At 45.7% G+C, this 24,801-nt stretch overlaps 1 protein-coding gene across 1 annotated transcript; it reads left to right on the top strand.

Annotated features, from left to right (window-relative positions):
• The first annotated feature begins 607 nt into the window (after positions 1-607).
• nrg4 (neuregulin 4) lies at positions 608-24,676 on the top strand. The gene is made up of 6 exons (XM_085972025.1): positions 608-745; positions 2,041-2,253; positions 5,526-5,573; positions 20,800-20,890; positions 22,408-22,563; positions 23,899-24,676. Exons 3-6 carry the CDS (start codon positions 5,561-5,563, stop codon positions 24,038-24,040), a joined length of 402 nt encoding a protein of 133 aa, XP_085828151.1. The 5' UTR covers positions 608-745; positions 2,041-2,253; positions 5,526-5,560; the 3' UTR covers positions 24,041-24,676.
• Positions 24,677-24,801: the final 125 nt, after the last annotated feature.

The following is a 24,801-nucleotide window of genomic DNA, read 5'->3' as shown; positions in this document are numbered from 1 at the left end:
GCATGCAAAACGTGTACAGAGACAGCAACACCAAAAGAGATACTATGACAGGTCAGCTAGACTACTGCCGCCGCTGCACAATGGAGAATCCATCAGAATCCAGGAGCATGACTACCGGAAGCCAGCAGTCGTCATCCAGCCAGCTGACACTGAGCGATCGTATCATGTCCGCACCCCAGAAGGACAGGTGTACCGCCGCAATCGCAGGCACCACCTGAACACCAAGGAACAACACCGTCATTCCGACCAGAGGTCAAGCCTAGAGTTATCCTTGACTTGTGAACTGCCAAAGGGTGTAGGCAGATCGCTGCCCTAAAAAAACTGTACATCGTTATTGAAACGTTGAGATGTTTTCAGTGCTAGTTACATGTTGAGTTTACTTATATGTTGATGCTACTGAGAACATTATGTAGAAGAAAGGTTCAAAAGTAATGCATAACATTTTTCTTTTAAAAGAAAGGGGATGTAACATTTGCATACTGAATTATCATTGGCCCGCAGACATCTGTAAGGAATACCTATTATATTCACATGTGATCACATGCTGAGTTGTCATTGGCCTGCAGGCATCTGTAAGGACTGCTATTGTTTTGGAAGACCCAGGGTCCTGACTGCATCTTGTCCACACGGTGCTGTACTGCTGTGAGTCAGATCAGACCTGATGCTTCATTAAAAGAGTTTAAACTGTAATACTCCGCTGTCCTGCAATTTATTATTTTTGTACAAAGTGTGCAAAACAAGACATGTGGGTGGAGTATTGTGTGTGTGGGGTGGAGTAGTGTGTGTGTGGAGTATTGTGTGTGTGCGCGTGGAGTATTGTGTGTGTGTGTAGTATTGTGTGTGTGTAGTATTGTGTGTGGGTGGAGTATTGTGTGTGTGTGTGTAGTATTGTGTGTGGGTGGAGTATTGTGTGTGTGCGTGGGTGGAGTATTGTGTGTGGGTGTAGTATTGTGTGTGTGTGGAGTATTGTGTGTGGGTGTAGTATTGTGTGTGTGTGGAGTATTGTGTGTGTGTGTGGAGTATTGTGTGTGTGTGTGGAGTATTGTGTGTGTGTGTGGAGTATTGTGTGTGTGTGTGTGTGGAGTATTGTGTGTGTGCGTGTGTGAGTGGAGTATTGTGTGTGTGGAGTATTGTGTTTGGATGGTGTAATGTGTGAGGTGGAGCATTGTGTGGGTTGAACCTCCAGCATTTTGCCAGCCATTGTGCCTATGATTGTGGAATAAGTTACCAGGGAAAACTATTGGATTGCAGACTATAAATGGGATCGAAAAGCAATTAGGAACATTTCTGGAGAAAGAGGAAAGGATTGAGGGAGACGGTGAGACGGTGGAATTCGGATTGGGGATCTATGGGAAGGGCTGCATGTTCTGGGCTTAATGACCTTTTCCTGTCACTTAAAAATCTTATGCTCTAACTTTGTTGGGGTAAAACAAGTTTGTTTAACTGCGGTTACCGCACAAACCTGTCGAACACAGGCTGCTGTTGCATGTACTAACTAGTTACACATTGGCATGTCTTAATGAAAGGCCCATGTACAATGTTGTAAATGTGATTTCCAAAACCCAACTGCCTCGGGTAAAAGTCTTCCGTGGGAAAGTTCTCTTCACATTCCAACACTGCTGTGTTCTTTGTGTTTTCTCTTAACATTTTCTCAAATTCCCTCCTTGCTCTGCCCTCAAAAGAAAGGATAAGAAAGCAAGACTTGCATTTATATAGCGCCTTTCACAACCACCGGACATCTCAAAGCGCTTTACAGCCAGCGGAGTACTTTTTGAAGTGGAGTCATTGTTGTAATGTGGGAGAATAGTAACAAAAGGAGAAAGATTTGAGTGATCTGATCTCACTGGGCCATCAGGTAAGCTAAAGAATGTAAGAACAAGGAAGTATTACTGAAAATACCAAAGCCTAGGTCCGCCCAGAACAAGTTGTGAGTTTCAGAGTTAAAACTTAGCAAAGCAATATTAGCCAAGTTTTGTTTTCTTGAGCTCACTGTTTGGTTGTGCCGTGACTGAGAAGTCCGTGTGTTGTTTCGCTGTTTAGCCTGCACAGTGTTGCTGTACCTAGACTGATGCATTCTTCGATTAAAGGCGTGGAAAATCTCTTTCACAAATAATCCCCTTGGCGAGGGTGGGCGGAATCTGAACTCGGGTTTCACACGCACCTGCCAAACAACAATGACACAACCAAGAACTGATTATATCGTGGGCTGAGGATCCACAGAGGTGCAATCACTGATTGCGGACTGCGTTAAAAGTAAGTACCGAACATCTGCTGCTTTATTGTAGTTTGGGTTTGACCGATCTTTCGACGGTGCAATTTACGCAGTGGTGTCTGCGTGTCAATTTCTGTCACTGTGAAATGGGCAAAGTGATCTCCTGTGATGGGAGTAGTGTCCGGTCGATGTCACTTTAATTCTCTGCTCCACTCCCACTCTGACCTCTCTGTCCTCGGCCTCTTACACTGTTCCACTGAAGCTCAGCATTAGCTCGAGGAACAGCACCTCATCTTTCAATTAGGCACTTTACAGCCTTCTGGACTCAACATAGAGTTCAACAATTTCAGATCAAAACTTCGGCCTCTATCATATATATTTTTTTCCACACTTTTTTGTTGTTGTTTGTGTCTTCTTTTCTTCTCTCCCACATGGCAGCTGTCTATCATTCTGCCAGCGCAATTTACACTCCATCTAGAGCCATCCTTTGTTTCTTAACCTGTCCCATTACCATCTCCTTTTGCCTTGAGTATCTCTTAATGTCTCTTAACCTCTCCTGCCTTCCATCCTATCACAGACCTTCCCTTTTGTTCTTTCATCCCCTCCCCGCTTTCCCAGCCCCTAAACTTGCTTAAAAATCTGTTCCATTTCCTGCTTTTTTCCAGTTCTGACAAAAGGTCATCGACCTGAAACGTTAACTCTGTTTCTCTCTTCACAGATGCTGCCTGACCTGCTGAGTATCTCCAGCATTTTCTGTTTTTATTTCAGATTTCCAGCATCTGCAGTATTTTCTTTTTGTAGTACAGGAAACTTTTTTTTATCCGGCACGGACGGGACCTATGTGGTGCCGGTTCATCAAAAATTCCGGATAACCGAAAGCTATAGTAAAAGATACGGAGCGGAGAGCGCCGTATAAAGCAACAAACCCTGTTGCTTAGCAACAGGTTTAGAACAATGGCCACAAGTTGCAAGCGTCTCTGTAGCTTAGCAACAGCTGCAGCCACACCCTTGCACAGCAACAGACGGAGGAAGGCAAGTAATAAAAGTTACCTGAACCTACTCCTGAATTTTGCCGGTTAACCAAGATTTCCAGTTATTTAGGTGACGGTAAATCGAAAGTTTCCTGTAGTGAGAAAGGTGACTGCTATATGGAGCTTCCCCCGGTTGTCTAGTGGGGAGAGGCTCCACTCATTGTAGTCCTAAGCCGTGCAGTCCAGTAGGTCTTCAGTTCAGTTCTCGGCTGTGGCTCAGTGGGTCCCACTCTCGCCTGTGAGTCCGATGGTCATGGGGTTCAAGTCCCACTCCATAGAATTGAGCACAAAAATCTAGGCTGACACCTCAGTGCAGCACTGTCGGAGGTACCGTCTTTCAGATGAGACGCTAAACCGAGGTCCCGTCTGCCCTCTCAGTATTTCGAAGAAGAGCAGGGGAGTTCTCCCTGGTGTCCTAGGGCCAATATTTATCCCTCAACCAACATCACTAATTAACAGATGATCTGGTCATTATCACGTTGCTGTTTGTGGGAGCTTGCTGTGCGCAAATTGGCTGCCGTGTTTCCTACATTACAACAGTGACCTACACTCCAAAAAGTATTTCATTGGTTGTAAAGCACTTTGGGATGTTCTAAAGTTGTGAAAGACGCTATATAAATGCATGTCTTTCTTTCTCTTAGCCAGGACAGCAGTTGGCTTGCTAAGAGGGGGGGGGGAAAAAAGCCAGGGTTCCTGCTCTTGATTGTAATCCAGTGACTTTGCCGGCAATATGCTGGCTGAGAACAGGCTTAGCGACGATGCTCCCAACTTTTGATTAATTTGCTGGCAAGACTAAGCTCACACGAGGGAAGGGCCTGAGCACGGGACCAAAGTCCAATGAGAGGAGAGAATTGGAAAAGTACAAAGTAAAAGTCCAATACATTTATAGAACTCTAACCATTGAGTAAACTTCAGGAGAAAAATTGCACTCAACATCTTTGTGTCAAAACGTTTGAGAAATCAGTGTTGTTTCATCGTGGTCTTTCTCTGCTCCACCTATTGTAAACTGTTGAGAAAGAAGCTGCTCTTTTTATTGGGTAATTGAATCAGAAGCAACATTGAAACATAAGCAGTGTCATTGCGAGGGGTCCCTAAGGGTCTGTCCAGCGAGTAGCTCACCCACGGTCAGCCAGAACTCACACTCTGTGTGTGGACTTCAATGACTTTCGCTAGAATGAGCATGTGTGGATGTTGGCGAGGGTCAGGATCAGGCTCAAGGTGGGAACAACCTGCTGGACCAAATAGGCCGCTGACCCTCAGCCTCCAGGCTCATCCCTGGGATAAGGGTGTGCACGGGAAGAGTTAATGACTTCAGGAGAGGAAGGAAGGGGTGAACTGTTGAGAGAGAGAGAAAAGGAGCTGTGTTGTGGGATGGTGGGCACCTGACCTTGGCTACGGCCCATAGTTGAGGGACTCATTAAAGGTCAAATGTGTTCCACACAGGAAGGGAAGGAAATTGGAAGAGGAGGCTCATGGGCTGGCCTCGTTTGATAAAGGGCATTTCTTTCTCAGCATTCCTTCTGGGTTTACAATTCTTCTCTTAAAAGGCACAAATACTCCAAGTCAGAGATGTGTCCTCAAGCGAACGCTGAGATCAGCCGCAGGACTGATCCAATACAGCCATTCCACGAGGACTCAATATCATCTCATATGCCCAAGAAGAAAGCATGAATTAATAATAGAGGTCAGGCCCCATTCAACACCTGCCTTGGCTCTGGGGTCCAAATGGGACGTGTCCCTCCACGGCCTCGCCCCCCCCGCCCCTCCCTGTCTCTGTAACCTCCTCCAGGCCAACGATCCTCTGAGATCTCGGCGCTCCTCCAATTCTGGCCTCTTGCGCATCCCCCGACTTTCATCGCTCCACCATTGGCGGCCGTGCCTTCAGCTGCCGAGGCCCTAAGCTTTGGAATTTCCTCCCTAAACCGCTGCGTCTCTCCAACCCTCTCCTTTACAATGTTCCTCAAAACCTACCTCTTTGACCAAGCTTTTGATCACCTGTCCCTAATATCTTCTTGTGTGGCTTGGTGTCAAATTTTGTTTGATAATCGCTCCTGTGAAATGCCTTTTACTACGTTAGAGGCGCTATACAAATGCAAGTTGTTGTGTTCTAAATAGGTTCCACACAAGGGCACAGGATAACAAAAACTCTCCATCAAATGCCACCCAGAACATTAGTCTCGTCTTCTCCCTTTCCCAAGCGGACTGCTTTCACTGCCGTGGTTTGACAAAATGCTGAGTGAGACTGGATTATCCGTCTAAAATTATCTTTTATTGTTTTGTAGGAAGGTTATCGCAGATCAAAAAGGATCACAGGGACATGGTGCCACCAGGTAAGGAATGCTGGTGCCAAATGGGATTAGTGGGATGAGATTGTGTATCGCTCCATGGAAAACAAAGGAATTCCAAACTATATTGGAATTCATAACCTTGGCCATATTATTGGAAGATGTTGTTTATAAGTATGGGTTGTGAGGTAAGAAAACTACTAGGCACTTGGTCTAAGCATTAAACAAAGCTTTAATCAACTGTTTTACAACATGGAGGTCCAGTTGTGTCCTTCACTAGTCCCTGTTAAGAATGTCCTGCGCAAGCTGGGCCCGTGCCCGAGTATTTATACTCTCCCTGGACAGTGCCACCCGCAGGCCACTCAGTTGAATCATTGCACTTGTTCTTTGCTATTCCACTGCCGAATACACCTGCCCTGCATGGGAAAGGTCTACTCATGCCAAGAAGATGGATGCCGTTCTGAATGCAAGCTGCCGATTTATCACAGGTTGCTTAAAACCAACAAACACCAACAGGCGGGTATCGCTCCCCCTGATATAAGAAGAACGGTAGCCAGCAAGAAAGAGCGACTCCGTCAAACATCAGATGAGAGACACCCTCTGCATTGTCATACACCTACACCCAGCCGCCTAAAGTCAAGAAAGAGCTTCATGAACAGTGTTGTTCCATTACAATCAACCTCATCTGAAGCCCGCATCGCCTTGTGGAAAGACCGGCTCGCCAGTCTTGAACAACCCCCAGCGATGGAAATTTTACTTGATGAAAGCCTTCCCCCAGGAGCTAATTGCAACTGGGCAACCTGGAAGTGCCTTAACAGACTTAGGACCGGTGTAGGTTGCTCAAAGGTGTCACTAAGCAAATGGGGATATTCAACCAGCCCGACAACTTGTGAATGTGGAACTGAGGCACAGACTATGCAACATCTCCTACAATGCCCATCATTAGAGGAACCCTGCACTGTTGCAGATCTTGCCGAATTCAACAACAAGGCGCAAAAATGTGTCCAGTTCTGGCTGGGCTATATATAGACTGTCCGTGGACACGATAAGAAGTTGATTCATGTCAGGCTGGACTTGCAGTCCAGCAACAGATGCTTCATTTTTTAAACATTTCCCCCCCCCCCCCCCCCAACCCCCACTTCACCAAAGTGCTGACCCCTCACTGGGTCACGGTTTCACAGGGGCAGAATCGCCCCTGGTACCTTGCCCAAGAGGCCAGTCGCCCTGCGCGAGCCTAAGCAGTGAGTGTTGCTGGCCTACCCCTCTCAGTGGGGTGAATTGCAACCCACCCACTCCTCCCATCCCTACTCCTGTCCTCAAGCAGTGCTCTCACAGGCACACAATCCCGCAGGGATACAGTGGTGCAGGGGGGGAGGGGGGGAAGTAAGTCTGTGCTCCCTGTCACTTCTGTGCAGGAACTTCATCACTGGCTGGCACATTGGATCTTCAATTTCGAACATCTCATCCTGTCTTTTGGGTGAGACGCAAACTGGCTGCTGCGTTTCCTACAGTACAACAGTGACTACACTTCAAAAGTACTTCATTGGCTGTAAAGCTGTGTAGTCCCTAAGCTCCCCGGTGCCCTGGCCAATATTTATCCCTCAATCATCATTGCCAGAAACAGATGATCTGGTCATTATCACATTGCTGTGTGTGGGAGTGCACAAATTGGCTACATTACAACAGTGACTACACTAAAAAGTACTTCATTGGCTGTAAAGCACTTTAGGACGTCCTGAGATCATAGAAACATAGACGATAGGAGTAGGAGTAGGCCATTCGGCCCCTCAAGCCTGCTCCGCCATTCAATGAGATCATGGCTGCTCATCCAAATTCAGTACCCTGTCCCTGCCTTCTCCCCATATCCCTTGATCCCTTTAGCCTTAAGAAATATATCAAACTCCTTCTTGAATATAGTTAAAGAATTGGTCTCAAATCGCGAAAGGCGCTATATAAATGCAAGTCTTTCTTCTTTTAATTCATGATTACCTGTGGCTATGGGGTGTGACCCCGCCCTTTCCTCCCCCTTCAAAACACATGAACATGTTTATCTATTGGTTATTTAAAAATAGACAGAGGAACTGGTAACATATGTTAGACTGACACGCAAGGATTGGAGAATGTAATAAAGATATAAATGATGTCAGCTTGGCTCAGTTGGAAGCACCCAGAGTCAAAAGGACGTGGGTTCAAGCCACTCTAGAATTTGAGCACATAATCCAGGCTGACACTCTCAGTGCAGGACTGAGGGAGCGCTGCACTGCCCGAGGTGCCGTCTTTCAGATGAAACGTTAAACCGAGGCCTTGTCTTCTTACTTAAGTGGATGTAAAAGATCCTGTGGCACTTCTGGTAACAGAGCAGGGAGTTCTCCCAGTGTGTTGGTCAATATTCCTCCTTCGACCAACACCACCGAAAATAGATTAACTGGCAATTCATCTCGTTTGCCGTTTGTGGGATCTTGCTGTGCGTAAATTGCCGGCATTGTCACTGAAGATGTGAAGCTGTGCAATATAAATGCAAGGTTCCCTTCTATAGCTAAACAGTGGCTTTGTGTTCCCTGTAAGGTCCTCCCACTGTTTCTGTTGAGATACATTATGGGTTCATGAGGTGAGGAACGTCAGTGCTGGTCTTTCTGTATTTCACATCCAGTGTCAGTGTCAAGCACTCGCGGGTCATCTTTTTAATGGGTTGGATACCAGGCAGTCAGACCACTCCTTATTGCATCAGTGTGGTATTTCCATTTCCTGCAACGGCAGTCCTGAGTGAGCCTAATAATTAAATAACAAGGTGAAGCACTGGGATTGTGTAATTCTTTTTCCTAGGAGACCTTCTACCCATCCCTGCATATTCTTATTTTTGCTCTTACTTAATTACGAACATCGGAAAATGACGGGCAGCAATAGACCAGCTGATCCATCAAGCCTGGCCCACACTCATGTTGGCCGGAGCATTAGGACCAGACACTTCCTACACACCCACCCTCCCTCCCCTCACCTACAACAATCTAATCTCCTGGGAGAGGCAAAGAATAAGAATAAAAACCAGGGCCAATGGTTGGGGGGGAAAACTCTGGAGAATTCCTCTCCGCCCCACCTCAGGTGATCGAAACCACTCCGGGAGATCACATTGACCATGTTACAGGTATCTGTTAATCCACTCACCTTCTATATGATGCAATCTCTGCCCCAGTCCCGAACCAGTCCATCTCCCTCTTGAAGGTGTGCTGAGTTTCGGCACTTACCGCGCCAGCAGACAACACATTCCTGAGATTCGCTACTCTCTGGGATGTTGTTGCTGATCACATCACAGTTGCTTTGACAACTAGATTGAATCCGGTTGCTAAGTATCAACACCCGATATTGTAGATAACTGACATTTTATCGACCAGTTCTGTGTCATCCTAAGATAAGAACCCTTACCACAGTAACCACTTCTGGAATTTCACAACTGGCTTCTTTGGCAATCTAACAAACGATCTGCACCACAAACCAGATCCGTTTAGCAAATAGTTTCCAATGGCAGGTAAATACATCCATCCATTGTTTGTAACAAATCTTAAAGACTGAGTCCAATTTACCTTTGGCGAATCAAGAAGGAGTCAAGAGGTAGACGAGGCAGAGTTAATCATAGGACAGTTTGAGCATGGTTGATGAAAGACCCAACTATTCCGATTCTCTCCCGGCCAGCCTCCCATCTTCCACTCTCCATAAATTTAATTTCATCCAAAACTCTGCTGCCCATATCCTACCTCGCATTGTCCCGTTCACCCATCACCACCGTGCTGGCTGACCTTCATTGGCTCCTGGTCTCTGTCCGCCTTTATTTTCAAATTCTCATCTTCATGTTCAAATCCCTCCATGGCCTCGTCTCTCCCTATCTCTGTTACCTCCCTCCAGCCCCACAGATCTCTGCGCTCCTCCAACTCTGGCCTCTTGACCATCGCACCTTTCCTTCGCCCCACCATTGACGGCCGTGTGTTCAGCTATGTAGGCCCTAAGCTCTGGTATTATCTCCCTAAACCTCTTCCTCTCTCTGTCTTCTGTTTCCCACATTACAACAGTGACTCCACTTCAATAAGTACTTCATTGGCTGTAAAGTGCTTTGGGACATCCTGAGGTTGTGAAAGGCGCTATATAAATGCAAGTCTTTCTTTCTTTAAGACCCTTTTTAAAACCTACCCCTTGTCATGAATCTTATCATGACTCATGAAGTAACACTGGGCGGCCAGCTGGTGGCGCCGTCCAAGGAGTATAAATACTCGGGCGTGGGCCCAGCTTGCTCAGGGTGTTTCTGTAACCAGGAACTAGTGATGTAACTAGAATCTCATGGTTGTGAAACAGTTGATTAAAGCCTTGTTTTATACTCAAACCAAGTGCTTAGTAGTCTTTGTACATCAGCCCTTTCACCAAGCTTTGGTCAATTGTCTTAATGTCTCCTTCTTTAGATCGGTGTCAATTTTTGGTCTGACCACTCGCGGCATTAAAAAAAACTTTCCTCGTCTCCCCACTGGTTCTTTTGCCAATTATTTTAAATCTGTGTCCTCTGGTTACCGACCCTCCTGCCAGTAGAAACAGTTTCTCCCTATCTACGCTATTAAAACCCTTCATAATTCTGAACACTTCTATTAAATCTCCTCTTAACCGTCTCTGCTCTAGGAAAAAAAATCCCAGCTTCTCTAGTCTCTCCACACAACTGAAGTCCCTCATCCCTGGTGCCATTCTGGTAAATCTCCCTCTGCGCCCTCTCCAAGGCTTTGGCATCCTTCCTAAAGTGTGATGCCCAGAATTGGGATGCCATACTCCAGCTGGGGCCGAACCCAGTGACTGATAAAGGTTGGATCTTGTTTTAGATTGCATTCCAGGAGAGTGCTGCCCAGCCCCTGGTGTTTACACTGCTTAAATCCAGTGTCCTCATCCCCGGTGGCTGAATCATCTTCGTGGGTCTATGTTCCTGCTGCCCGATAAGGGAACTGGAGTTAGTAGTGTGAACGCTTGCACTACTTATACTAGTTTCTCAGGATTTGAAATAAATGTGCACCATGTATAAAAAGCAACTTTAGCAGAGTTCTGTACTGCCGCACTGTACAAGTGGTGAACTACTCCAGCCTTTGTGGAATAGCCAATAGAATACCAATGTAAAAGGGAAAACATAGAAACATAGACATAGAAGATAGGAGCAGGAGTAGGCCATTCGGCCCCTCGCGCCTGTTCCACCATTCAATGAGATCATGGCTGATCATCCAAACTCAGTACCCTGTCCCTGCTTTCTCCCCATATCCCTTGATCCCCTTAGCCTTAAGAAATATATCTAACTCCTTCTTGAATATATTTAATGAATTGGCCTACACTGCCTTCTGTGGTAGAGAATTCCACAGGTTCACCACTCACTGGGTGAAGAAATTCCTCCTCATCTCTGTCCTAAATGGCTTACCCCTTATCCTTAGACTGTGACTGTTACATTGTTATAGTATCACATCGTTAAATGGAACTACTTTGGTATGGAACTACTTTGGTATGGTGTAGTTATATTGCTATGTGGCACACTGTGCATGGGCAGTGCACAGCGCAGCGTCGGACATCTCGTATCACTCCGCACCATGCGGCAGCACTGTAACAAAAGCAAGAATACAGCTTAGTAAAAGCACTAACTAAAATGAACTAAAAGTGTCTGTAATATATATAGTATAAGAACACAAGGAGACACAGCATGGTGGCAGTGGTATAAGTGAGTACAAATTCTGCTATACGAACTACAAATAAGATGAAAAGTGATTTTATGAGCTGATTGTGAGTGCCGGTGTCTGCGGTGATTGAAAGTGAATCGTACGGGAAACTAAAATGATGGCTGCCGCTGCACTGACTGTGCAAATGCAACCCCTCATGAACTGGGAAGCCGACGATATAGTAGAAGCATTCCGCAAGTTCAAACAGAAATGTGAGCTTACATTCAAAAGCTTCCTGAAGGGTGCTACCAACGAGGAAAAGGTTAGTTACATTCTGTTGTGGACAGGAGAAAAAGGCCTAGATTTGTATAATAGCTGGAGTTTGACTGAAGAGGAAAAGGAAAACCCAGCGACAATTTTTGATAAATTCAGCAACCATCTAGAGCCTAAATCCAATCACCGTATACACAGATACAAATTCCAGAGTCTAAGACAGGAACCCGGTGAAACAGCTGACAATTTCCTGACAAGGCTGAGAAATGAAGCCAGCAAGTGTAAATTTAAGGAAATGGAGGAAAGGCTTGTGGACCAGCTAATATGGGGGTCAGCGCATGTAGAGGTACAAAAAGCCCTGATAGGAAAAGAAAAGCTCGGAATAACAGAGGCTATAGATACTGCGAGAGCTCATGAAGCCATGAAGCAGCAAAAGAAAACGCTGATTTCTCAAACGGCTGACATGCGGACGGCTTCTGAGACGGACAACAGAGTGCATGCAGTGAGAGAAAAGTACAACACACAAAGACATGCACATGACAACGGGGGAAACGTGCAGAAATTGTGGAAGACCGCACGATTACACAGACAAGAGGAAATGTCCAGCATATGGAACAAGCTGCAATGCATGTGGCAAACTAAACCACTGGGAAAAGAGGTGTAGAACAAAGGAGGAACATACATCAAAAACAAAGGCGGACAGCAGAACCAGAGAAAGAAACACAATATCCATGCCATGGATGAGCAGGATGATGATGATGATCACGACAATGCACTAAACATCGAAACCATAAAGATACAGCTTCACGAGATGTCCAGAGCGGAAAATACTCCGAGGAGAGAATTGCACACCATCATCCAAATCAAAATAAAGGTCAAAGGTCGGCCCACAACCATCAACTTAAAGTTGAAGCTGGACACAGGGGCTCAGAGCAACATTCTCCCATTGAGACTGTACCAGCAGATCTTTCCCGAAAACCTGAGAGAAGATGGTTACCCGAAAAGCGGTTGTTTAAAGGCAAGTAATGTCACGCTGACAGCATACGGGGGGAGTGAGATTAAACAACTTGGAGTAACCTTTATCAAAGGGACACATAAAAGAAAGAACATCAACTGCATGTTCTATGTCACCGACACTGAGGGGCCAGCGATCCTGGGATTAAACAGCTGCGAGAAGTTGAGATTGATCTCAGTGCATCACGAGCTGACGGAAACGCCACTGAAGATAGACAGCAACACCCCACTGGAGAACCGCCCACAAATCAAGAGTAAAAAAGACTTGATAGACATGTATCCGGAATGTTTCGATGATACAGTGGGATGTTTCGGAGATTTCCAATACCACATCACCATCGAACCAGAGGTAAAGCCCGTTATCCATGCTCCACGAAAAGTACCCATCGAGCTGAAGACAAAGCTTGAAAGAGAGCTAAAGGAGATGGAAGAAAAGGGAGTGATCGTAAAGGTCACTGAACCCACAGACTGGGTAAACTCAATTGTGGTACGAGAAAAGCCAAACGGGTGTCTCAGAATATGTTTGGACCCCAAAGATCTAAACCAGGCAATAAAGAGGGACCACTATCCCACCCCAACGCTAGAGGAGATTACGCCATCACTGGCAGGAGCCAAGGTTTTCTCAAAACTAGATACCAGAAATGGATATTGGAACGTGAAGTTGGATGAGGAATCAACAACACTGACAACATTCAACACACCATTTGGGCGTTACAAATTCCTGAGGCTACCATTCGGGTTAAAGGTCAGTCATGATATCTTTCAACAGAAAGTAGACGAGACATACAGAGGCTGTGAAGGAGCTATAGGAATAGCTGATGATATTCAGATCTATGGAGCAGATGAAAGAGACCATGACATGCACCTACATGAGGCCATGGAGCATACCAGGAAGGCTGACATCAAGTTAAATGCAGATAAGTGCATAGTTAAAGTCAAGGAATGCCAATTCATCGGTATGATTTATACACCAGAGGGAGTCAAGCCAAGTCCAGAGAAGATTGCGGCGAGTGCTGAAATGAAACCACCCAAAGGTAAGAAAGAGCTGAGGAGTTACCTCGGCTTGGTCCAATACATGAGTTCTTTCATCCCACACATGTCGGAACATACAACAAATCTCAGAGAGCTATTGAAAGAAGACGCCGAATACCAATGGTCTGAATCACACAAAAGGAATTTCAAACAACTTCAAGAACTATTGTGCAAGGAAACAAGTCTGTCATATTATGACAGAAGAAAACCAGTCACTCTGCAAGTAAACGCTGTAATGATATCAGCAAATAGTGATGGTATTTGCCTGTTTGATTATTTATGCCTTACCAGCATATTTGCCTGATTGATTATTTATGCCTGACCAGCAGAGGGCATGTGAGAGACAAGCAGTTTAGTTTTGGTTTCGTTTTAGATGGATCTCTAAGATGGTGTCTCCTGTAATGCTGTTAACTGAGTTGAACATATTTTAGATAAAAAGTCATTCTCTTTCATGAATGTGTCGTCATTGAACCCACATACAAACCAATACATGGTGTCAGAAGAAGTGATTGAAAGAGATGAAGAGAAAAAATCTGAAGTTAAATCAGCTCTCCACATATTAGCAAGCCAAAAGAGAACATCGTTACTTACCATTGGAGAATAGCTAACGAAGTGAAAAAATGGAAGGTTTACTCCCACCGGCGAAGCTTCAGTTGACAGGTAATGTGGCTGAAAATTGGAGGAGATTCAAACAACGTTTGGAGTTGTATTTAGCGGCAATCGGAGCTGACGAGAAAAGTGATAAAATGAAAGCGTCAGTGTTCTTACATGTCGTGGGTGATGAAGCGCTGGAGGTGTATAATAACTTCACATTCGCTGCTGATGGAGACAAAATGAAGCTGGATAAAATAATGGAACAGTTTGAGGCCTACTGCATACCTAAACATAACGTGATGTTTGAGAGGCACAGATTTTTCACATGTGTACAGAAAACGGGAGAGACTATTGATCAGTATGTGACTAAACTGAGAAACCGAAGCAAAACATGTGAATTTGGGCGACTGACATACTCGCTGATAAAAGACAGACTGGTGTGTGGTATTCCAGATAATGGTCTAAGGGAAAGACTGCTAAGAGAGCAAGATCTAGACCTGGGAAAAGCCATAGCACTGTGTAGGGCTACAGAGACTGTGAAGTTGCAGGCAAAGGAGCTGTTCAGCGACAGTAGCTGCAACGTGGATGCAGTGAGTAAGAACCGACACAAACCGTTTAACAAAAAGAGCACCAATGTGAAAAAAGAGGCATGGCCAGCGAACAAAAATGAAAGGGGCAATCGAAAGTCATGTAGTCGATGCGGTACACAGCATACACCAAAAAAGTGTCCAGCATATGGTAAAACATGCAATAGTTGCAACAATAACAACCATTATGCCCGTTGCTGCAAGAACCAAGCGCAGCAAAGCAAGGTCCATGCAGTAGATGAAAGCGAGATAGAGGAGTTCTATGTAGATGTTGTGTCTGAAAACAAAAAAGAAACAAGAGACTGGATGTTGACACTAAAAGTGAATGACATACACATTCCATTTAAATTGGATACTGGAGCACAAGTTAATGTGATATCAGAGACTGATTTTAAGAAAATTAGACCCAGACCAAAGATACATGGAATAAAAGTGAAAGTGACAGGATACTCAGGTACTGATATACCAGTGAAAGGAAGATGCATTGTCAAAGTGACACACAAGGACAGAGAGCACACACTAGCATTAATCGTGGTGCCAAAGGATGTGCAGGCCATACTAGGTTTAAAAGCCTGTGAGAGACTGAACCTGGTAAAGAGAGTTCTCGTTGTGGAAAGCGAAGGAGAGACAGTCTATGATGAACTCATGAAAGAGTACAACGACCTATTTCAGGGTCTAGGCTGCCTTCCAGGAGAACACACGATCAGAGTAGATAAAAGTATGCCAACGGTCATACATCCATGCAGAAAAGTTCCGTTTGCTCTTCAAAAGCAACTGAAGGCAGAGTTGGACAGGATGGAAAGCCTGAACGTGATTCAGAAGATAGATGAGCCAACTGAGTGGGTGAGTTCCCTCGTCGTAGTGGACAAAAAGAATGGAAAGCTCAGAATTTGCCTGGATCCAAGAGATCTAAACAGAGCAATAAAGAGAGAGCACTTCAAGCTTCCTACACGTGAGGAAATCATGTCACAGTTTGCAAATGCAAAGTATTTCAGCAAGTTAGATGCATCATCAGGATTTTGGCAGATGAAACTGGACGAGGCAAGTTCAAGACTGTGCACGTTCAACAGTCCATTTGGCAGATACAGATTCCTAAGGTTACCATTTGGCATTGCCTCAGCTCCTGAAGTGTATCACAAAACTATCCATATGACCTATGAGCACCTGGAGGGAGTTGATACATCAATGGATGACATCATAGTATGGGGAACCACGAGAACTGAGCATGACGAGAGACTGAAAAAAGTGCTGGAAGCAACAAGGAAAACAAACCTGAAGCTGAATAGAGAGAAATGCCAGCTCGGGGTGACAGAACTGACATTCGTGGGAGATATCCTTAGCAGTGAGGGCATCAGACCAGATCCCAGAAAGGTGTCCGTCATTGAGAATATGCCAAAGCCACAATGCAAAAAGGACATGCAGAGGTTTAATGGAATGATCAACTACATGGGTAAATTCATGTCCAACCTCTCAGAAAAGATGGCGCCACTGAGAAGACTAACTGAAAAGAACATAGAATGGGAATGGAATCATGAGCATGAGAAGTCATGGAGCGATCTAAAGAAACTGCTCACAGAGGAACCAGTTCTGAGGTTTTATGACCCAGCGAGACCCATCAAGATATCATCAGATGCATCACAGAGTGGGCTCGGTGCCGTTCTTCTGCAAAAATATGACTACTGGCAACCTATTGCATATGCATCGCGCTCAATGACAGACGCGATATGCTCAAATAGAAAAGGAGCTGCTCAGCATCACATACGCCTGTGAAAGATTTCACCAGTTTGTGGCAGGACAAGCAATCAGTGTAGAGACTGACCATAAGCCCTTGATTGCATTGTTCCAAAAGCCACTAAATAGCTGTCCGCTTAGAATACAAAGAATGATGATTAGGCTGCAACGCTATACACTGAATGTTGCGTACACACCGGGTAAGCTGATGTATACAGCAGACACGTTGTCCAGAGCTGTTGACCCAAGTGAGCCCGCAAACACCAAAATGGATGAAAAAGTGAACGCCTACGTGGACATGATCACAAGTGCACTGCCCATAGCAGATGCAAAAATGGAGCTCATAAAGACTGAGACAAACAAAGATGAAACAATGAGACGACTGAGGAAAAGCATCTTGGATGGATGGCCCAACATGAAGCAAGACTGCTCACCTGACATGGCAGAGTACTGGAACTGCAGGGCGGAACTATCAGTGGGCGAAGACATCATCTACAAAGGAAGTAAAATAGTTATCCCAAAGAGTCTGAGAAAAGAGATGCTAAAAAGGATCCATGGAGGACATCTGGGAATCGAAAAGTGTAAGAAAAGAGCACAAGAGGTGATGTACTGGCCACGAATCAACCAAGATGTGACAAATGAGGTGTCAAACTGCACAATATGCCTGAAATATCAAGCAAGCAATCCGGTAGAACCACTAAAGCCACACCCAGCGCCAGACAGACCTTACCAGAAGGTAGGCGCTGACCTATTCGTATGTCAAGGGAAGGACTATCTTGTAGTCACAGACTATTACTCCCTGTATCCAGAGGTTTGTAGACTGTACACCACCACTGCAGATGCTGTGATAACATGTATGAAAGCCATATTCTCCAGACATGGCGTGGCAAGCGAGGTCTTCACAGACAACGGACCCCAGTTTTACAATGCAAGTTTCCAACACTTTGCCAAAGAGTGGGACTTTGTCCGCACAACGTCAAGTCCTCACTTTCCACAGTCCAACGGACTAGTGGAAAAATCAGTCCAGACAGTGAAAAGACTGATGTACAAGGCAAAAGACGGTGGAACTGACTTCTACCAGAGCATGCTTGTATACCGCACAACGCCGCTCGAGTGTGGTATGTCACCAGCCCAACTCCTTATGGGACGTCTGCTAAGGTCAAACCTACCCATCCCGGAGAACCTCCTGAAAACAAAAGAGGGGGAGAAAGTGAGGAAGTTCAAAGAACAACAGAAAGAAAAGCAAAAGTACTACTATGACAGAGGAACAGAAAACCTACCTGAACTCCACACTGGTGACCAAGTAAGGTTCAAAGACAAAACAAACACATGGACTCAGAAGGGAACTGTCCTGAGTGAAGTTCAACCAAGATCATACACCATTCAGACAGATGAGGGTGCTGTTCTGCGAAGAAATCGTCGGGATCTTCTCATGGGACCAGCCACAGCAAGTCAAAAGACTGATACTGTTGAACAACCTGATCACACAGCAGGTCAAAAGACTGATACTGTTGAACAACCTGATCACACAGCTGAGAAACCATCATCTGAGGCAACAACTCAGATTCAAGGACAATCAATCAGAAAATCCTCAAGACGCGTGAAGCCTCCTGAGAGACTCATTGAGCAAGTTTAAGGACTCTTGTTATAGAAGGAAGTAATGTTATCTTATTCTTTCTTCAAGTTCTAGGTATTTACATATTTCATGTGAACACACAAAACAAGGTTAAAAAACCTTGATATAATGATAATGATAATGTAAGTTCATTAAGTGTTACAGTTAAAATGCAGAGTAATACAAAGAAAACATGTTGTTAGATAAAAGTAAAATACTTTTGTTTTAAGAAAGGGAGATGTAATGATATCAGCAAATAGTGATGGTATTTGCCTGTTTGATTATTTATGCCTTACCAGCATATTTGCCTGATTGATTATTTATGCCTGACCAGCAGAGGGCATGTGAGAGACAAGCAGTTTAGTTTTGGTTTCGTTTTAGATGGATCGCTAAGATGGTGTCTCCTGTAATGCTGTTAACTGAGTTGAACATACTTTAGATAAAAAGTCATTCTCTTTCATGAATGTGTCGTCATTGAACCCACATACAAACCAATACAGACGCTTCTACCAGAGGACTAGGGGCAGCTCTGGTGCAGGAAGGAAAGCCGATAGCTTTCGCATAAAAGGCCTTGACGTCAGCCGAGACGAGATACGCCAACATAGAAAGAGAACTATTAGCAGTAGTGTACAGATACGAGAAATTCCATACATACCTATATGGCAGGCGATTTACAATAGAGAGTGACCATCGTCCACTAGAACAGATCTATAAGAAGAATCTGTGCAAAACGCCTGCAAGACTGCAAAGACTACTTCTAAGGATCCAAAGCTATGAATTCATGCTTAAATATAAGCCAGGAAAGGAAATGGTGCTAGCAGATGCATTGTCTCGATTGTCACCATATGAGAAACACGAGGTGGAGGGCCTAACAGTAAAAATCCACCACCTAGTGAGTGTTACCCCTACAAAGCTCAGTCAAATCAGAGATGAGACTAGCAAAGATGAGGAATTGCAACTACTCACACAACAAGTAATACAGGGGTGGCCGGAGAGAATCCAGCAGGTACAGGCGACAATTCGTCAATACTGGACGATTAAAGACGATATTGCAGTAGAAGATGGTATTCTCCTTGCTGGATCGAGGATCATCGTGCCAAAGACGATGCAGACACAACTTCTCCATCTCATACATGAAGGCCACATGGGAATGGAGAAATGCAAGCTGAGAGCCAGATCAGCTGTATACTGGATAGGCATGTACAAAAATATCGAACAGATGGTCTCTGCATGTGGTATATGCCAGAAATACAGAAATGCACAACAGAAAGAGGAGATGATACCTAGTGAAATACCGTCAAGACCATGGCACACTGTTGGGGCAGATCTCTTCATGTGCAATCAAGAATGGTATCTCATAGTGGCAGATTACTATTCCAAGTTTCCTTTTGTGAGAAGGGTGAAAGACTTGAGAGCCACAACTACCACCAGGATTGCAAAGAGCTTGTTTGCTGAACAAGGAATCCCGGAAAAGGTAATCTATGACAATGGAACCCAGTTCACATCGAGTGAATTCAGAGCTCTGGCAGAAAAGTATGGGTTCAAAATAGTAACCTCATCCCCACGTTTCCCAAGGGGACATGGGTTCATCGAAAGACAGATCCAGACTGTCAAGAGAACTCTCATCAAAAGTAGTGAGATGGGGGAAGACCAAGACCTTGCCCTCCTATCACTCAGATCAACACCACTGAAAGCAAACATGAAATCACCTGCGGAATTGCTGAATGGGAGGAAGTTTAAGACTACACTACCAGCAAAAATACATCCTCCCCAGGACCAGGAGGACTTCAGACAAAAGCTGGCAGAAGCACAAATCGTAGGAAGCAAACATTACGATAAACATGCAAAGACACTACCAGGATTGCTGAATGGACAATCAGTGCATGTGCAAGACCCGGTGTTGAAAACCTGGAATCCAGCCAAGGTCATTAGAAAAGCTGATACTCCAAGATCCTACTTCGTAGAGACTGAACCTGGTAACCAATACAGACAGAACAGACTCCACATCAGACCTTCACCTGAACTGGATAAGCAGCAGACAACATCAGCAACATTGACAACACCAGCTACCACAAGCAGTACAACACCAGAAACAAGCGCTACAAATCAAACAACCACGAGCATGCACACTCCAACTCCAAAGGCGACAGCAACAACAACGAGAGCGGAACACACCAAAACACTGCAGAGAGGAATGGTCACCACCAAATCCACAAGATGGAGGGACAACATCCAACCACCTGAGCGATATCGCAAATTTAAAAAAAAAACTCACGATTCTTTGTAGTTGATGATAATAGTTTAGATATATTTGTTAATTTAAATTGTTAAATTTCATGTTTTAGTTTTTTTGAGAAAGAGGGATGTTACATTGTTATAGTATCACATCGTTAAATGGAACTACTTTGGTATGGAACTACTTTGGAATGGTGTAGTTATATTGCTATGTGGCACACTGTGCACGGGCAATGCACAGTGCAGCGTCGGACATCTTGTATCACTCCGCACCATGCGGCAGCACTGTAACAAAAGCAAGAATACAGCTAAGTAAAAGCACTAACTAAAATGAACTAAAAGTGTCTGTAATATATATAATAATATAAGAACACAAGGAGACACAACAGTGACTCCTGGTTCTGGACTCTCCCGCCATCGGGAACATCCTGCATCTAGTCTGTCTAGTCCTGTTATCTGCCTCGTTATGTGGTTTGTTTTTAAAAGATGTACACTAATTTTTGGGTCTTCTCTTTTAATTCTGTTAGCACACGGGGAGCTCTGCCCAATTGCGTACAGTTCCTACTGTCTTAACGGAGGCACCTGCTACATTCTAATGGCATCCAACCTATTCTGCTGGTAAGTCAAACGTAGTCCAGTCTCCGGCGTGTAATGAATCGCGGTCAGACCCCGACCGAGTCACTGCACGTACAGCTGATGTGTGTGGCTCCGTGGGTAGATCAAAGGCGCAGCAACGGGTTCTTCCTCTTTGGGTAACTGGGACCCGGGGTTCAATTCCCGCTCCGACCAATGGGGGTGAGAGCCTACTCCTTCCACGCTGACTGTAAGGGGGCCGAGATCAAATCAGTCGCCTTAGCCCAGTTTGGGTGTTGTGTGCAGTTTTGGTCGCCTTATCTGAGGAAGGATGTTCTTGCCATGGAGGGAGTGCAGCGAAGATTCACCAGACTGATACCTGGGATGGCAGGAATGACGTGTGAGGAGAGATTGGGTCGATTGGGCTTATACTCGCTGGAGTTTAGAAGAATGAGAGGGGATCTCATTGAAACTTATAAAATTCTAACAGGACTAGACAGACTAGATGCAGGAAGGATGTTCCCGGTGGCGGGGGAGTCCAGAACCAGGGGTCACAGTCTAAAGATAAGGGGTAAGCCATTTAGGACAGAGATGAGGAGGAATTTCTTCACCCAGAGAGTGGTGAACCTGTGGAATTCTCTACCACAGAAGGCAGTTGAGGCCAATTCATTAAATATATTCAAGAAGGAGTTAGATATATTTCTTAAGGCTAAAGGGATCAAGGGATATGGGGAGAAGGCAGGAACAGGGTACTGAATTTGGATGATCAGCCATGATCTCATTGAATGGCGGAACAGGCTCGAGGGGCCGAATGACCTACTCCTGCTCCTATCTTCTATGTTTCTATGTTTCCTGAAGTGTCCAAATTCACAGCACAGAACTGCTCATAGTTAACAGCACTAATTGGCAATTACGTAGAATTTACAGCACAGAAACAGGCCATTCGGCCCAACTGGTCCATGCCGGTGTTTACGCTCCACACCAGCCTCCTCCCACCCCTCTTCATCTCACCCTCACACCAGTCTGACACAGGTTGGAAGTGCAAGTGGGACACAGCAGGGGGATGCGTGTCGGATTTTAAACCAGGCAGTCTTTTTCTTGGCATCGAGTTATTCAACTGTGGGAGCCATCACAGCTAAGTCAGATCCCGTCCTCTCACACGCACACTTTCCAGGAAGCTGTTGAGGCTGGTGGGCTGAGATTGATAGATTTTTTTGTAGGCAAGGGTATTAAGGGTTAGGGATCCGAGGCGGGTAGATGGAGTTAAGATACAGATCGGCCATTGAATGGCGGAACAGGCTCGAGGGGCCGACTGGCCTCCTCCTGTTTCTATGTTCCAGCACAGTGCCTTCAGCATTGAGATCACCGCGCTCAACAGAGGCAGACAACTGAAGAGTGAAAACCTTTGCTGGCACATGTAGATCTGCTGCCCACGCTGGTTTGGGAACGTGCCATTGGTCCCCAGAAATCATCCGCTCAGACTATTCTCATTGGAATCATGCCAGTTAGCCGCACCCAGTCTTCCCGTCGTATAGCCTCATTCAGACTCATATCCTCCGTAGGTGTAATGACAGCTTCAAAGGAAACCGGTGTGAGGAGTTGCTGCTCCTGAGCCAGCAGCCAGATAGGACTATACGTTCATCGCTGATCATTATCATCGTGGTGGTCCTGCTCATTGCGTTATTTGTAATCATTGCTGCAACTTACTTCTACTGCAGGTAAGCGCACCTGAGTAATTACAATTGATTCAACTTGTCCATATCTCTGTAATCTCTTCCAGCCCCTCAACCCTCCGAGATCTCTGCGCTCCGCTAATTCTGGCCCTCTTGAGCATCCCCGATTTTAATCGCTCCACCATTGGTGGCCGTGCCTTCAGCCGCCAAAGCTCTAAGATCTGGAATTCCCTGCCGAAACCTCTCCCTCCCTCGTTCCTCCTTTAAGATGCTATAACAAGTTGTTGCTGTTGTTGTCCGTAGGAATGCACTAGCCAGGATGGGATGGGGAGGAGGAGGAGGGGGTGGAAGGGGGGATCTTGGTTGTTCTTTGCCGGTAAATATCCTACTGACATTTTTCCATCTTGTATCCTAAGACCTGCTCTGCTCCCCTCCCCTCCCCAAGTCTTCAATTCCCCTCCATCTCTTCAGGAACATATGCTGGGGTTGGTTTCAAAGGTGCTTCCGATCCTCTGGTACCTCTCCATATCGCCATTGTTTGTGTGTTAGACTGGACAGAAAAAAAAGACTTGTATTTATATAGCGCCTTTAACATAGTAAAACGTTCCAAGGTGCTTCACTGGAGCGTTATCAGACAAAAAATGTGACACCTAGCCACATAAGGAGAAATTAGGGCAGGTGACCAAAAGCTTGGTCAAAGCGGTTGGTTTTAAGGAGCGTCTTAAAGGAGGAGAGGTAGCGAAGCGGAGAGGTTTAGGGAGGGAATTCCAGAGCTTAGGGCCCAGGCAGCTGAAGGCACGGCCACCAATGGTGGAGCGATTATAATCAGGGATGCGCAAGAGGCCAGAATTGGAGGAGCGCAGAGATCTCGAAGGGTTGTGGGGCTGGAGGAGGTTACACAGATAGGGAGGGGGGCGAGGCCATGGAGAAGAGGCCAATAATGAGAATTTTGAAATCGAGGCGTTGTTAGCCCATGTAGATCACCGGGGTGATGGGTGAACGGGGACTCGGGGTGATGGGTGAACGGGGACTCGGGGTGATGGGTGAACGGGGACTCGGGGTGATGGGTGAACGGGGACTCGGGGTGATGGGTGAACGGGGACTCGGGGTGATGGGTGAACGGGGACTCGGGGTGATGGGTGAACGGGGACTCGGGGTGATGGGTGAACGGGGACTCGGGGTGATGGGTGAACGGGGACTTGGTGCGACTTAGGATTTAGGCAGCAGGGTTTTGCATCAACTCAAGTGTTGCCCCCCCCCCCCACCCCCCCAGGATAGACAAATTACTCTTTTGCAAAATTGCTCTAGTGCACAGCTTGCAGCGAGTGCAGGAGACGGGTATCTGGCACATGAATTATTCACAGTTTCTTGCACTTTCAGGAAATGGAGACAGAAGAGAAGTAATCAGCAGAACCGCAGCCTGTACCACACAGTGACGGCACGCAGGGCCGTCAACATCAGGGAAATGTTCGGAGTCAGATTCAGCATTACAAAGCAGGAGATGGACTGTATACCCATTTAAACACACCGAGGCGGGCTTGCTTTAAGCGAGAGACACGTCGAAATGAGTGACATTGCTAAGCTGCAACGTGAACGAGACTCACTTCAAATGAACGAGCGGGAAGGTTTGACAACACAAGTGTCAGGCACAAACAACACAAGATTATTGACCTATTTGTTCCTATGCACACCCCCCACCCCACCCCTCCACCAGACCGTTAGTAACAGGGATCTCAATGTCCCAAATGTCTCCCGGACTTCTATCCATGTCACGCTAAGCACGTCAGCCGTTCCATCTCAGTTAAGAAGCTCAAGTTGTTTTGCCAGAGATGTAACTTCTTAAACTCAGAACATTTACAGCTGGGATTATTATTTTTTTAAGTCGGTACTTTACCAACTCCTGGGCGTGGAAACAGCTGAAGGACTGGACCCCCCACCCTGGTCAGCAGGGACAATCTGATGTATAACTCCCCAGGAGAACAGTTAGGTTACTGCCCAACTTGTGTGTGGTGATCGCACTATAAGGGCCATGTATATTCTACTTCTTGCACGTTTCAACAAGGGAAATCGATGTAATGAAAATGGTTTGTATATTTCTTGTTATTTTTCCCTGGAATTTCTTGCACAAATGTCATTAAAGCTATTGCAATTGAGCGGCCTCTGATGAGTGCTTGCTTGTACTCAGGCCGCCTACTTCCAGCTCTGTAACATCGCCTGTCTCCGCCCCTGCCTCAGCTCATCTGCTGCTGAAACCCTCATCCATGCCTTTGTTACCTCTAGATG

The sequence above is a fragment of the Somniosus microcephalus genome, chromosome 32 (assembly GCF_052327205.1).
Source record: "Somniosus microcephalus isolate GS21.2 chromosome 32, FLI_Smic_1.0, whole genome shotgun sequence".
NCBI lineage: Eukaryota > Metazoa > Chordata > Chondrichthyes > Squaliformes > Somniosidae > Somniosus > Somniosus microcephalus.
The sequence above is the reverse complement of the archived record's forward strand: the minus strand, read 5'-3'. Positions and strand labels throughout refer to the sequence as shown.